General features: G+C 36.0%; 1 protein-coding gene across 9 annotated transcripts in view; it reads right to left on the minus strand.

Annotated features, from left to right (window-relative positions):
* UBR5 (ubiquitin protein ligase E3 component n-recognin 5) overlaps nt 1-14539 on the minus strand; it is a 123453-nt gene that overhangs the window by 54572 nt on the left and 54342 nt on the right. For all 9 annotated transcript variants that reach the window (XM_016147531.2, XM_016147525.2, XM_016147532.2 and 6 more), the window contains exons 10-14: nt 6516-6632; nt 6326-6436; nt 5540-5694; nt 4601-4718; nt 1066-1250 (exon numbers count right to left, since the gene is read on the minus strand). In XM_016147531.2, coding sequence (XP_016003017.1) covers nt 1066-1250; nt 4601-4718; nt 5540-5694; nt 6326-6436; nt 6516-6632 — 686 coding nt within the window. The remainder of the gene's footprint in view (nt 1-1065; nt 1251-4600; nt 4719-5539; nt 5695-6325; nt 6437-6515; nt 6633-14539) is intronic.

Here is a 14539-nt window from a genome sequence, read left to right on the forward strand (position 1 = left end):
TAAAAACAAGACAGCACTAAAACAAAGCAAAAAAAATCTAATTAGACATAAATTACAAGTTTGGTTTAGTAAAGATCCTTTTTAAATTATTTAACAGTAATCCCTGTGTTTCGAAATTTAAATTCATATTTTTAACATTAAGAGGAACAGCAGCTATAAAGGTTGTGCATTTATGATTACATTCATTTGAGCAAATTAAAAAATTTCAAAACTTTAAAAACCTTTATGTATTATATATAATATAATCCCAATTATTTCTTTTCAATGCCTGTATACATTTAGGGAAAAAAAAAAACACAGCAAAATATTTAAAATGTTATTTCTGGAATGAAATATTAAAACTCTTCCATGTTTCTAAAATGGTCACATTTTTATATCAGATTTTTAAAAAATTTATGTAAAAACTTTTATTAAAGTCTTTAAGTTCATGTACCTCACAATCAAATTATAATATACTTAAATATTTTTAAAGAGGAGTAGACGCATCTAAAAGTCCAGGTGTATCTGTGTATCTGGTTCCCAAACCATAAGCCAGAATGTGGGCTTATCCACAATTCCGTGGTATTTCTGTTCACATATCACTTCAACCCTAAAGTTTACAAATCCTTTACAGAATTTCCCTCCCCAGCACACTGACCTTTAAAACCCTTCCAATGATCAAGATGTGCAGCCAAGACATTAGTAGTTAGAGAGTAAAATGATATAGCAAGGAAGGAGAAAGTGGACCTAACATAGTAGGGCTGAACACATTGTTACTGGTACACAACACCTACAACGGACACACTCTAACAACAAAATGAAGACATCAAAAGAGGGATCCACATCACCATTCTGGTCACTGAATGGGAAGAACACCTATAATAGACAAATACTAAACAAGTTGCAATCAACAAATTTTACCAATTCCTTTCAAAACTCCTGGGTATGTTAAGAAGACCCCACCGTGCTAGCACTTTTCTGTGTCACTGTACACCTACCTCTAAGTCTCCCTTGATCAACCTCCTTCATATACAGCGCAAACTAAAAACTGGTGTAAAATCAAGACTGGTTAGGTACAGTACTTACTTAGCTTCAGTAGTTTTGCTAGCTTTGTCCATGCTTTTCAAGCTCTCAGGAGATCGAAGTTGAAATCTACAGCTATCATTCATATTCCAAACCGACTCCATTAAGACACCAACTTTAGGAATCCCAGCACTAATTGAAAATGCAACTGCTCCAGCATGATAAAGAGGATTATTTCTTAAGCACACCTATCAAGCAAAAGAAATCACCATCAACATGACGTAATTTTAAAACAACCTAAAAAAGTTTTTCAAATGTATGAAAACTATATATTAAAGAATATTGCTTCCTTGGTTTTCCAAATATGATCTTATATAATCAAGAAGGCTGATTAAAACATGGACTTAAAGGTCTCAATTAAGAAATTTTACTCCCAAAATTAAGGAGTAGGAACAATTTTAGTAACATTTGAAAATTAAAATTTCATGAAGCAAATGTTCTGACATTCTGTTGTAAGGAAACAGAATAGCAACAGCAGGGAAGAAACTAAAAGGGTCATTAAAAATGAAATGTGAACAGTTATACTTTTTATGCTTATCATTTGAATTATTTTCTTCCTTAATTCATGACACTCTATAGGCTCTATCACTTCATATCTACTGACGACTGCTTCCCCCAGAAGACTGTTGTCTTCTGTAAGTCAGAAGCGTCAATGGATAATATAAGCCTTCTCTTAAATTAAAAGAGATAACATGCAGAAGTTAGTGTTATAAGTTAACTGAGTTCAGGAATGAACACTCGATAAATTCTCACTGCTAGGGAACATGCTGAAACCAACAAACTGAATGGTGGCACTAATAAACACACTAAGAACAGTTCCAAAAAAGATATGAACATTATTTCTGGAAATCTCTTTTGATTTCTCTAGTCTTACTAACATTCTGTTCAGTCATCCAATAACTAATGATCATGCTGAACTTGACCGTGGCATACGTGAAGATCATGACTTTTGGTGATTTGTAATTAAAGTGACACAGAAGAAGGTGGTACAGCTGAGAAGCATGGGAACTGGAAACAATGGAGAAGAGTCGGAGTTCCATCAAAGAACAGCTGTGTGCCACTAAACACAGTTCTACAACCTAGAAGAATAGTTCATAAAAGCTGACTTTTTGAAAAAGGTATGCCCTGCTTAGCTGTGACTTAAAAGGAAGTTTCATCCATACATTTTCAGAGAAGACTGGTGGAAGCTTAAAAGGTGAAAGAGGACTAATAAGGAAGAAGGCCACGATTGAAAAAGAAATGTGGCGAGACATATTAAAAGCTATCTATTAATATCTTCTTATAAAAATAAATGCACCTTAAAGACAAGGAGGTGTGTGTATCCAGGGTCCAGTATATAACAAGACATGCAATGAAAATACAGGCATATCTCAGAAATATTGTGGGTTCCATTCCAGACCACCGCAATAAAGTGAATATTGCAAAAAGCAAATCACAAATTTTTTGGTTTCCCATCATATATAAAAGTTATCTTTACCCTATATTGTAGTCTATTAAGTGATAGCATTGTTTTAAAAAAAAAAGGTATATACCTTAATTGAAAAATGCTTTATTGCTAAACTGCTACCCATCATTTGAGCCTGTTGGAAAATGGTCCTGATAGACTTACTTGATGCAGAGTTGCCACAAACCTTCAATTTGTAAAAAATGCAGCACCTGCAAAGTGCAGTTAAGGCATGGTATGCCTGTACAGTTCTCTCAACAATTATCATCTGTGAGTGCAGCTGTAGCTAAAACCTCTAATGATTCTTTCCAATGTTATTGCATGTGAATGCCCTCCTTGTCCTATGGCTGCTGTCTTAAACCTCCGGTTTTCTACAACTTTAAAACAAAATCTCAATCCTACACCAAATATTTTATCATTTTTTTCTGTGTTCAATCTTTAAAAAGAAAAAGAAATAAGCAGCACCTGAGTGCAGCACATGACACACGAAATATTTTAAAATACTCCTATCTTTCGGCAATTTAGTGCCAAGCTGTTTTGTTTAGCTTTCCTTCAGTATATCTTTGAAGTATTTTTCTGCTCTGTTTATAGTAATGCCATCCTAATATGCCAATAAGGCAAATGCTAGGATATCCTGCTATTTATGTGAGTCCAATGAACATGGAACTTTCAGAACATCAGAAATCAGCATTTGAATTAAATAAGAAAAGGGGAGCTCCGAGGAGAGAGATCTGCTCCATGCAACTGGCATAAATAATGAAGGCTGAACAATAACATTCAAAATCATGAAAAATTGCTAAAAACTTCCTAATTGGTAGGCCGACAAAGGAGTCAGAAGAAGACAACCATGAATGGGACAAAAAACTAGAGCCGCAAACAAAAAGAACAGCTCCATTTAAGTTGAGTTTTAGAGAAAAGTAACAACAGCAAAAATGGTTACTACTTTTTAAGACATAGAAAATATAAAACCACCTTGCAGTGATGACAAAAAAAACAAACAATTGAAAGAAAGTGCTGGATGAGGAAAGCAGCACCACATTATGTAAAACCACCATTTGCCTAAGCGTTAGGGATTAAAAATTACTTCAATATTCACTGCAGCACTTGCTATGATGAATATAAGCGTAAAGTTTTATCCTAAAGATAAACTTCAATGAGAGTCTAATGAATTAGAAGTGTAACAACAGTTCTCCAACTCTCTTGGTCTCAGAACCCTTTTCCCTATTACATTTTACCACGAACCCAAAAATCTTTTATGTGGGTCTCATCTAGTTGGCATTTAATATACTAGTAATTAAAACTGAGAAATTTAAAAATATTTATTTAACAGTAATAAACTCCATGTTAATATTAACAATTTATTTAATGAAAAACAACTACATTTTCAAAACCAGTGAGAAAGGTAACATTGGTTACATTTTTGCAAATCTCTTAATGTTTGATTTAATAGAAGACAGCTGGGTTCCTATGTCTGCTTCTGCATAAAATCTGTTGTGATGTTACTTTGAGTAGAGTATATGAAGACAATTCACCCTCACAGAGATATGTAATTGGAGAAAAATGGACTCTGCAGACTCCTGGAAAGGGTTAAGAAGCCAGCTGCAGTATTAGAAAAATTATTTTCTATAAGATACCTACAGGAGTCTAAACTATCTCAGAGTCAAAAAGAGCAAATGGTGGAATCAAATAATTTGATGAAGCCTCCATCCTCATTCTGTCAGTAGCCCCAGAGAACGGTGTCTTTCAAATAGCCTGGTTGTAAGACTCATGTGTCATGTGTGTTAAACACAGTGATGCTTGGGCCCCATCACCAGACAAACTGCAGGAGCATGTCAGGTATGGGGCTCTGCATTTAAGTACCAAATGATTCTTAAACCAGATAAATCTGGGAACCCTGCCATAGAGAAACCTCCTGACATCAGGGCAGAATCTGTTACTTAATTACTGAATAAAGAATGATGTACCACATACATGCCACTGGAACCTGGTCCTTCAAATAACATTCATTTGTAAAACTGCTTATAGCGAAAGGAGAACGAAAGTGATTCCGAAGAGAAACAATGACCCTTAGGACAGGCTTAATTCTAATCATACCTGGGTACCAACAGTGATGTTCGGCATCGAAGAAATACCAGCACTAGATTTGGGCTTTTTATTTTTTGCTCTAGCTTTCTCTAACATTTTTTTCCTTTGACTAAAAGGAACTACACCCCTGAAAAGGAAAAGCATAAATTGGTCAAAGAAACAGCAAAAAAGCCCATTAAACAAATCTGAAATTACACATATGATTTAAGTATTTCTGGTATATTCAAACTTCCCTAGTATTTTTGCTTCGGAATCACAGTAATATGTTCAATTTATTCTTAATTATAACATTATAAGTTTAATATATAACTCGGTCATATTTTATTAAACCTTTAAGATTAAAATTTACAGGAAACTCATCATGTGATATGTTCTTCCAAATAATTATATTTCATTGGTAGGTTTTTCTACATATTATTAAGTCTGCCAACCCAATTTACTGATAACTCCTTAAAACACAACAGAGAATTCTTTTTTAAAAAGTAAATATTTAAGTAAGGCATAGAACAATCATACAATGAAATACTTTAATAACCCTCAAAATTATATTTTAAGTAATAGTAAATGATAAAAGCATGAAAAAAAATACTGTATTACCTATCCTTTCAACTATGTAAACGCAAAGTACTCATTTATATACATGCAATAAGATTAAAATATCCCCAAATGTCACAGTAGTTATTTTGGAGTTGTAGGAGGATAGGTGATTTTTATTTCTTTGTTAGATTTTTATAAAATTTCACAATATTAGTCACTAGGTGAGCATTTTTTATAAGCTTTTCTTTCTTTAAGGGTTCTTTTTTCTAACATTACTTTGCTCCAAAGTGAACTTTCCCTCTCTATAAAGCATTATCTTCACTGACCTTCTCATGGTGGCGTTCACTACCCAAAGCACCTATTTACGCACATGACACATTCACTGAGTGGTGTCCAACCTGTGATACTCACCACCAATATAAATTGTTCTCTAGCTGGGCACAGGTGTAAAGGGCACAGCAATGCAAAGACACAATCCGTTCGCCTTGAAGTTCTGAGTATGTCTGTGCAGTGTGCTCTAATTTAGAAGCCACAGAACTTAAAGTTTCATCGACCCATGTAGCAACCTAAAGAATAAAATATTAGAGCTTTATATATTTTTTTAAAGTAATCTTTTCAAAAGAAATGGTCAAAAAACTACATACTCTATGGACTGGAATTCTAAAAGGTTTTGAACTAACAGCTAAAAAATAAGCCATTCAGAAAAGGTATTTAATAAGACTAGAAATTAAAATACTTTCTTCACACAAATAAATCAAGAGCAGTTATTAAAATAACTGTCTAAAGCCATCTAAGGCATTCATCAAAAGTAAACATTTGTTGAGACAATTTCTTAAAAGAAGACAGTGACTCTAAAGCCAAACTGATTATCTAAGGTATGATATTTATACTTTTTCAATCCATAATGCAATCTCAAGCTACAATGCATTTCAATATCTTTTTTGTCAGTATTTATTTATCTGAGTATTTTTTCCTTCCCTTAAAGCAGAAAGCTACTTCTAATGCTGGATTATAATAGAGATAAACCAGTAACAAAAAGATTATACACTGAATTTCTCTACTAAGGCTAAGACACTTTGTATTTGTGGAACTAGTTAGGAAGACAAAAAATGAAAAGATAGAAATGGGGCAGGGAAAGGAAGAAAACCAAGGATTTAAGCATGAAATGTTTATCAATCAATGCAAAGTGTTTCATACCTTGTTATTTTCTGTAGCTACAGTTGCTCTTATGCTATTTGCAGACAGGAGGACTATCTTTTCATTGGTTAGTCCCAAAAACGTCGCTCGTGGATGATGTAATGAAGGATTCTTTGAAAGTATAAGAAAAATTAGTACCATTTTGTATGTTGATATGTAGAGCTATCTGATACGAGAATTAATAAAATACCTGTGCATTTCTGTAAGGCTCAGATTCACTCCACTTCCACTGATAAAGTTCTCCTTTACTGCTAACAGCCAAAAGCTCAGAATATAGAGCCCCAATACAGATGAATTTTGTTCCATCCTATAATGTAAAATAATACAATTGTGCATATATATAAAACAATTGCCCACGTTGGATTTGATCACTACATAAAAGCTGGATTAATTATGTGAACACATAAACCACAGTTATGAAGAAGTCTTTAGCACAGTCTGCACGGCGCCCCATAATATGGCCCCAATTCTCTCCTTCCTGTCATATTGGCCACCTTCCTGCTCCTGGACCACATCCACCAGGATCCCACCATATCCTTGTTATTCTCTTGTGTTGCTGTTTCTCAGGTGACTCACTCCCTCACCTCAATTAAGTCTGCTCAAATGAGACTTTCTCTGACCACACCAACCTATGAAACCGCCACTCTCACATTCTGCCTCCTTACTCTTTCTTTTTAGTTCATAGCATTTCACAGTTTGACATATATTAACTTGTTTATAGTCTATCTCATCTGAATGTAAGCTTTGTCTTGTTCACCACTATAACAGAAGATTCCCTCTCTGTAAGCTCTACCAAGCTGCTGAAATAAATGTCTGTGTTGGATTTTAAGGGGAAAGTTCACTTAGTTTTAAGGCAAAGCACACGGAATAAGTCAGAATGCAATTAAATTATACAAAGCTTAGAAAATAAATACAAATAAATATCAATTATTATTTTTTTTAATATAAGACCAGTATGACCAGCCATGAAGCTATCTAGAAATCTCACACCAAAACTTGCCAATAACAGATTTTAGGTTGTACCTTTTGCTAGTGGTCTATACACGACTTCTGTTCTCTTTGGAATTCTGGTTCCAGAGTATGCTAAACTAATAGTATCTTTTTGGTTTTCTGTTAAATTCCAATCTTATTTGGTGTAGATGGGTTACAGCACTCAGCTGAAGCTGGTGAAGTCTGCCAAGATTTTAAATACTGTGACAACAGGTTACGCCTCAGAGTCATCCAGAGAATGCTCATTTTAATCTTCTATCTTACCAGTACCAGTCAGCCTTATTTTCAAGTCATGATGGGAGAGAGACCAACTTTGAAATCCTCCAAGCTAGCAGTCCCTCCGCACCCCTGCCCACGGGAATCTGAAAGCACGGCCTACTTTCTCCACGGCTGCTGCATCGCACACGTTCCCTCACACTTCCTTCTCGACCCCTTGGTTGGAAAGATGATGAAATCAGAAAAAGCGAGTCCAAAACCTGGATCCAACACTTATTAAATATGTGACTTCAAGTAATTCAGTAACTTAATAATTTTTCTGAACCAATTTCTTCAACTCTAAAAATACATATTTTATAGAGGGTACAATACAGAGGGGGCCAAGGGTAAAAACCAAATAAAGTAACATATATAAAGTGCACCATACAAAGTCCAGCGTAACCGAGTCAATTGGATTCAACCATCACATTACTCTGCTCCCCTGACTTCATCGCCTCCTCGCCCAGAAAGCACAAGTATCCTATTTCCATTCTCCCCTACTCCGCTCTCCCATCTCAGAAAAAGCATCCTTCTCTATTTAAAGGTAACACCCACACGCACTGGATGTAACAGTCTCTTGTAACCCCAACAACCATCCAAGCTAATCTCTCCTCAATCCCACTCACAGTAAAGTGAATTATCACTTGGCATGTTTCACCGTACCAGCTTTTCTTAACAGATATAACTGTACTTCCAACTGCCACATCAATACCCCATGTATTCAATCAATCCATCTTCTCTTTAAACTCTCCATTCGAATCATTTGACCCTGGTTCATCATCTCTTCTGGAGCCTCTTCTTTCCTTTGTTCACAGGTCACTACTCTCTGCCGGTCTTCTTCTAATTCTCATGACTATTCTCCAACTCCCGCACACCACCATGCACTCCTTGCTCCAGATTCTGTCACTTTGTTCAAATTATGCTCCAATCCTTAGCTTAAGTGACTGCATCCACCAGAGAGCACCATGCTTTTAATCATGTATATCTCCTGACTCCAGGCTAACCTGTAAGAAAGAGCTCTCTACCTGGATGTCTAAAAGCACTGCAACATGGCCAAAACCTGCATGTTCCCTGTAATCCCCATCTCCAAGGATGGCATCCACCACCCACTCCGTACAGGAGGGAAACATGGGATGGGGGCTCTCAACTCCTCCGCCTTTTCTCTTTACAATCTAATGACTAGTAAACTAGCGCTGCACTTGTCCTCGCAGATTCTTCTCTCTCTGTCCCCACTGTCACTGCTTTGGTTTTCACATTTGAAAGGATTCTTTAACAGTTCTACCAATCTCTTAGCCGACTCCACAGTCTTCTTATTTCTATCTTTCTCCCTCAATGCCAATAGTTTGTCTCCTTGAAAACAAACAAAACAAAATCCCACCAATCTCATCACTCCTGCTAACTCCAGAACAACACTATAACTCTTTGGCAAGTTGTCCGGAGCCCTTTGCAGTCTTGCTCCATCTTGCTCTTCTCCTATTCCCTACCACATAGCACCAATTCTAAATTTCTCCTTGTCCCCAAATATACCATGACTTTCATGACTCTAGGCCAGTGCCTGATACATTTGGAAAGCCTGTGCACCTTGGTCAACACCTACTTAACCTTCACAACGCTGCTATGTCACCTCCTCTTTGAAGTCTTGGCCAACCCTCTCATGCATGTGGTATTAGTCATTCTCCACTCTGAGCCCCGAAGCATTGCATTTTCACCTTCAGTCTACCACTGATCACACTGTAAACACATTATACTGTACTGAGTGTTTATCTCCCCTCTCAATTTCCTATGCAAGGGTCCATACTATAATCACCTCTACATTCCCTAAAGACAGTCTGGCACACGGCACATAGTAGGAGCACACTGATAAGTGAATGAACAAATAAATCTTAATTCCAATTGCTCTGAGTAAATGATTGCCAGAGCAGTGCAATCCTGAAGGAAGCCATTCCGAAGGCAAAGCCTGGTACACAAGGCCCTCTCAAAACGAACTTGCCTATATCCTTCAAGGGTGGGCCAACATTCCCCAAGATAAGTCCTGAATGAGCCAACTAAACCCTGAAAATTCCGAGAACTCACAAATGTGGACAGCCGGTACGACTAGCGACCAAAGAAAGATGATGGAAAAATCACCTATTGCCTCTTGCCTGGTTTAGCTTTGTGCGTAGAGAAATACAAAACCATCAAATACACACAAAGGTACAATATTTTCAGCTTACTCATTTAATAATGTCAACAAAAACAATACTTTTATTGTTTTAATGAAATACTTAACAGCTGCTTCTGAACAAGTTGGGGGCCTGCTTCAACCCAACTGGAAAAGCAGATATGCACTGTTTCCCATAGGATCAGTAGTTTAGCTCTATTTAACAAAAATCAAATCATCAGAGGTTAAATCTAATTAGTAAACTTGCAACTGTATGAATATGAATATACAGGTCATCAATCAAATTAGAAATTCTTCCCCAAAGAGAGAGAGAAACTGTTAAAAATATGATGGAAATTAGGTCATGGCCAAAGCTTAAGGAAAAAAAAAAAAATCATTCAACCCAGCAACATGAACTCCTTACTGCCCACATCTGCATTTAATGATTTATATTTTTAAAAAGTTGGTCTCTTTCTATTCCTAGATTTCTCCCACAAAACTTTACTTTCACTTTTTAGCTTTTAAAATTTTCCTACTATCAGCAAACACTAGTTTTCCCATTAAGTATCAGATCCAATAGCAATGTACTATGTATTGTGGTTGAAATGATGGAATACAACTAACTACAGGTTACACTATGCCATCTGGTCAACTGTACTTATTCACACTTCATTTCTCCTTGCCTATCTACTTTTCCATATTCTTATGCCTGACTTTTTTTCCTTTTTACGTCCATTTCTCTCTGCATTTACTTCATTGCTAAATTACATCTATGACACACCTAGCTAACTCTTAACAAATACTTTCTGGAAACTTTCAAGTGTCAATAACAATGACGACAACAACAAAAACCCCCCACCCACCTTTCATATCCAGAACCCTGCAGGGGAAGCAATGTGACCACTGAGTTTGATAACTGGTTCCAATATAGAAGCTGCTCCACATAGTAAGTAAGGAACTAAATGTCCTCGGCTATTTCCTCTCAACACCATTCAAAGAAACAGAATAACACACAACTCTACTATTCAAAAGGCTGATAGGAATAAATCTTCTTATTTCTCCTGGACTATATAAAAAGATCCAGAACAGTAAGGGATTGACTATAAAGTAACAGTATCGAATTGCTCAATTAGTTTTGTTTCTTCATCACCCACCATACAACTCTCACCAAGCTCTTCTTGGAGAGTTTACTGAAAGGAAAGGACACGTGTTTCAAACAGAAACAGCTTGTTTTGTGATACGGCACAAAATAATGTTTTTATGTTTAGCTTCAGTAGATTTACTTAGCATTATTTCCATGTAATTTTTCTCCCTCCTTTCCCTTTAACATTCTACTTTTACAAGTCTCTGTTACTACTATAACAGCATTTTTTTCTCTTATAAGTCACTTAAGATTCTTGTTGGAAGTGGGTTGGTATAAATACATATATAGTTACAATTTACATGTACACATTCAGCAACACAGAACTAAATTTGTAGTCTGAGAAAACTGCAAAAATAACTGAGAAGCGAAAATGGAGCCATACTAAATAATCACCTAATTGAAAGATTTCATCTTCTCATCAAAATAACTTTATTATTGAAGCTACTTCCAGATATATAAAGTACAATAACCAAAGAGAGGGAGGGATGGGAATGGGGGAGAGAGAAGTGCTGGGGGAGGGTTGATTAGGGGAAGGCAGGAGACAGCATTATAAAAAAAGTTGATATTTTTGGTTAAACGATTCAGAAGCCAGGATAAACTTGGCTAGTTTATACACGAGGAACTAGAACTTAAAGGTACAGACTGATGCACTCCCTCCACTTCTTACTGTGGTCCATATAGACTGCCCTTTTATTTTCTAATATGCTAAATTATCACTGTAATTAGATGTTTTCATTACCTGTATTCTAGTCCAGTCAGCCTATGCCCAATTCTAGCAGAGAAACTGGCACACAAAACACCATTGTCACATAGACCTATCAAGAATACCCCAACCCATTGGGCTCTCTCGCCCTTCCTTCCATGATATGCAAAAACTGTCTGTTGTCTTTGTAGAACAGGACCCTGCAGGTGTCTTACTCTTTACACTTTACTTTTACTAACTTATTTAATTTTCACTATGATCCCATAAGGTATAAACCATTATTATCCTCATCTTATAGAGAAGAGGACAAAGGCCCAGGGAAGTTACCAAATATAAGGCCACACAGCTAGTAAGTGGCAGAACCAGGATGTGAACTCCAGCAGTCTGGCTCCAGAGTCTACACTCTCAGTAATCACTCCGCGTGGCCTCCGGCAACTCCCCAAAGCCCCTTGTACCTAATTCTAGCATGGTACTTACTTGAAAGTATTTAATATCATTTCTCTGCCTTCCTACAAAATTCTCACCCTAACGCCTAAGCAAAAGACTTATTAACACATGGTAATACATTTAATCAAGGCCACTAAATTAACACTGAATTACCCTCACCTCTGTCTTCATGGAGCTTTCAACATCCCTACAGTAAATTTTAATTATGCTTTTATACTAGTTTTGACATTTAACTCAAAGAATAATTCATGGAAATATTTAAAGTTTAAGGTTACTTCAAATATTTTCACTTCAAGATTATACTGTAAAGTCTTAAAGAAAAGAGAACATTCCACCATTAAAGGAGGTTTATTTTATTAGCCTACAAACTGGTAAAATTTTGAAGAAGTGACTGTTCCTCTATATGGGTGATGGGAAAGTCAGTACTAATCCAGGTCCCATACCAATTCAAGTTCTCATGCAACCTAGTAAAAGGAAGAATAAAAAACACTATGAATGCTAACCAAACTTACAATAAAACATTAAAAATATTGATTAAGTCATTTCTGAAATTTAGTTGGGATACATATAATGCATGTTTTTACCAAAGAGAGAGAGAAAGAGACACACACTTCTTCCAAGTAAAGCATGCTGACACATCTATCTTCCTGCATTCTCCACCTGCCTCTCCACCCTCTATTAGCCTTCCCCCTAAATCTTCTACTCTTCAGGGATCACTGCCCCCAATTCTGGAGGCCTAACATGGTGCTGCATATTACCTGTTTCCTCATGTGGTATTTATTCTATGCCCCGTAGGACAGTTTTGCATGTCGCTCTAAAGTTACCTGAAGGCAAGGTCCTTTTACCCTTTAGTAACTCCGCATTCTCTTCCTGAATGTAGTATTCAGCCCTGCAAACAAGTATCCCGCTAGTATTTATTGATAACTGATGTTTAATGGTTTAATTAGGCTTACACTGATTTCTGTCCCTGAATTAAAATTTTTGATGTCTAAATTTCAATCATGAGCTAATAAAAAGAGGTTCTTTTTCAATGACATTTTAAGTTAGGTTTAATAGGGGAAAAAAAAGTATAGTTAGGATGTACTTTGTTTCACATTCTGCTGTTCCTCCTTCAAAGTCTAAACAAACCAAGGAAAAAACACACTAAGTAAGGTACTGTACAGTGTTCAGATTTCATGATGTACTTAGTAACTGTCTCTGAAAATAAGCTGCACCTAAAAACATGCCTATCAGTAAAGGAAAAAATACTGGCTAAATCTAACAGAGGTATACTGGCCAAGGAAAATCTTGCTAAACTTGTACTGTTTGAAACACTGCCATTAATCAAAAATCACACATGATAAAGAAGCCTAGACTAACACAGATGCAATGTCACTATTAAAACAAGATTCATAAGTCCTCTGCAACTTCCTGACAATATGAAGTAGACATATTGAACCAGGCAAGAGAAACAGAAAACACAGAACAATGCACTAAACAAAAGGCCCAATGTTAAATTTAAATGGCCTTCTACCACATGAAGTGAAAGTAAAACTTGAGAAGTTTCTAGTTTTATGGAAATAAGAGAATTCAGTTCAGGGAAAGTATGTCAGTTGCCAAAGAAAACAGAATAACCTTTTGCTTACAAAGAGACTGATTAAAATTCATTTTCTCTCCTGCATTCAAGTTTTCTACATGAGCTGAATCCACAGGAAAATAAATGAACTACATCAAGATTCACAATAACTATAAACAAATTCAGAAAGTTAGATAATATTTTCCTTTAATATCCCAAATTCAAATTCAAAGAAAGAAAAGAAATCCCTATCAAAATTTCCTTATTTGCTAGATATTAACCTCAAAGCTCTTATGTTCTTTTACTTTACTTGTACTTAGGAAAATTTCCTACCCAACTAGCTTTGGAAATAAGAAAACAGCACTCCAAAAAAAAGAGGTGAGAAACATGCCGTCTTGTATAGGCCCCTCTGAAGATGAATTTCCCATCACTTAAGGACAATGAAATCTATACACCATCAAGAGGATGCACCAACTCTGTTTCACTTCTGTCGGTGATGGATTTTTAAAGATTCGAATCATCTTAAATCCTGAATGCTTTCTAGAACCCAGTCATCATACTCATCAAGATGTAGAGCAGAACTGCCTCAGTCCATTCCCGTTCAGCTTTTAGAGCATTTAGAGCAAAAGGGCCTATGGGAATTCACTGCTATCAGAAAGGAAAGCTAATTAATCAAAGAAACACAGATCCCTAACCTCTGATCTGCCTGCTTGCCCTGCAAAAACTGGGTCCACGTGACATTACAAAACAAATCCTACCAGAGCTATACCATCAGTTACTGACATAATTATCACTAGAAAAAAAATGCTAAAACAGAATGCTAATGTATTATCTGGAACTACCATTCTAATTTCTGACGTAACTAATATGACTCATGTAATGTCAAATAAAGATGCTCTACTTATATTTTAAACAAAACAAAAATGTCACTTTATGTCGGTGTGGTTTTTCTTTTTTTATAATGGTAGTACAAAAATCTG

The sequence above is a fragment of the Rousettus aegyptiacus genome, unplaced genomic scaffold (genome assembly GCF_014176215.1).
Source record: "Rousettus aegyptiacus isolate mRouAeg1 unplaced genomic scaffold, mRouAeg1.p scaffold_m13_p_15, whole genome shotgun sequence".
Taxonomy (NCBI): domain Eukaryota; kingdom Metazoa; phylum Chordata; class Mammalia; order Chiroptera; family Pteropodidae; genus Rousettus; species Rousettus aegyptiacus.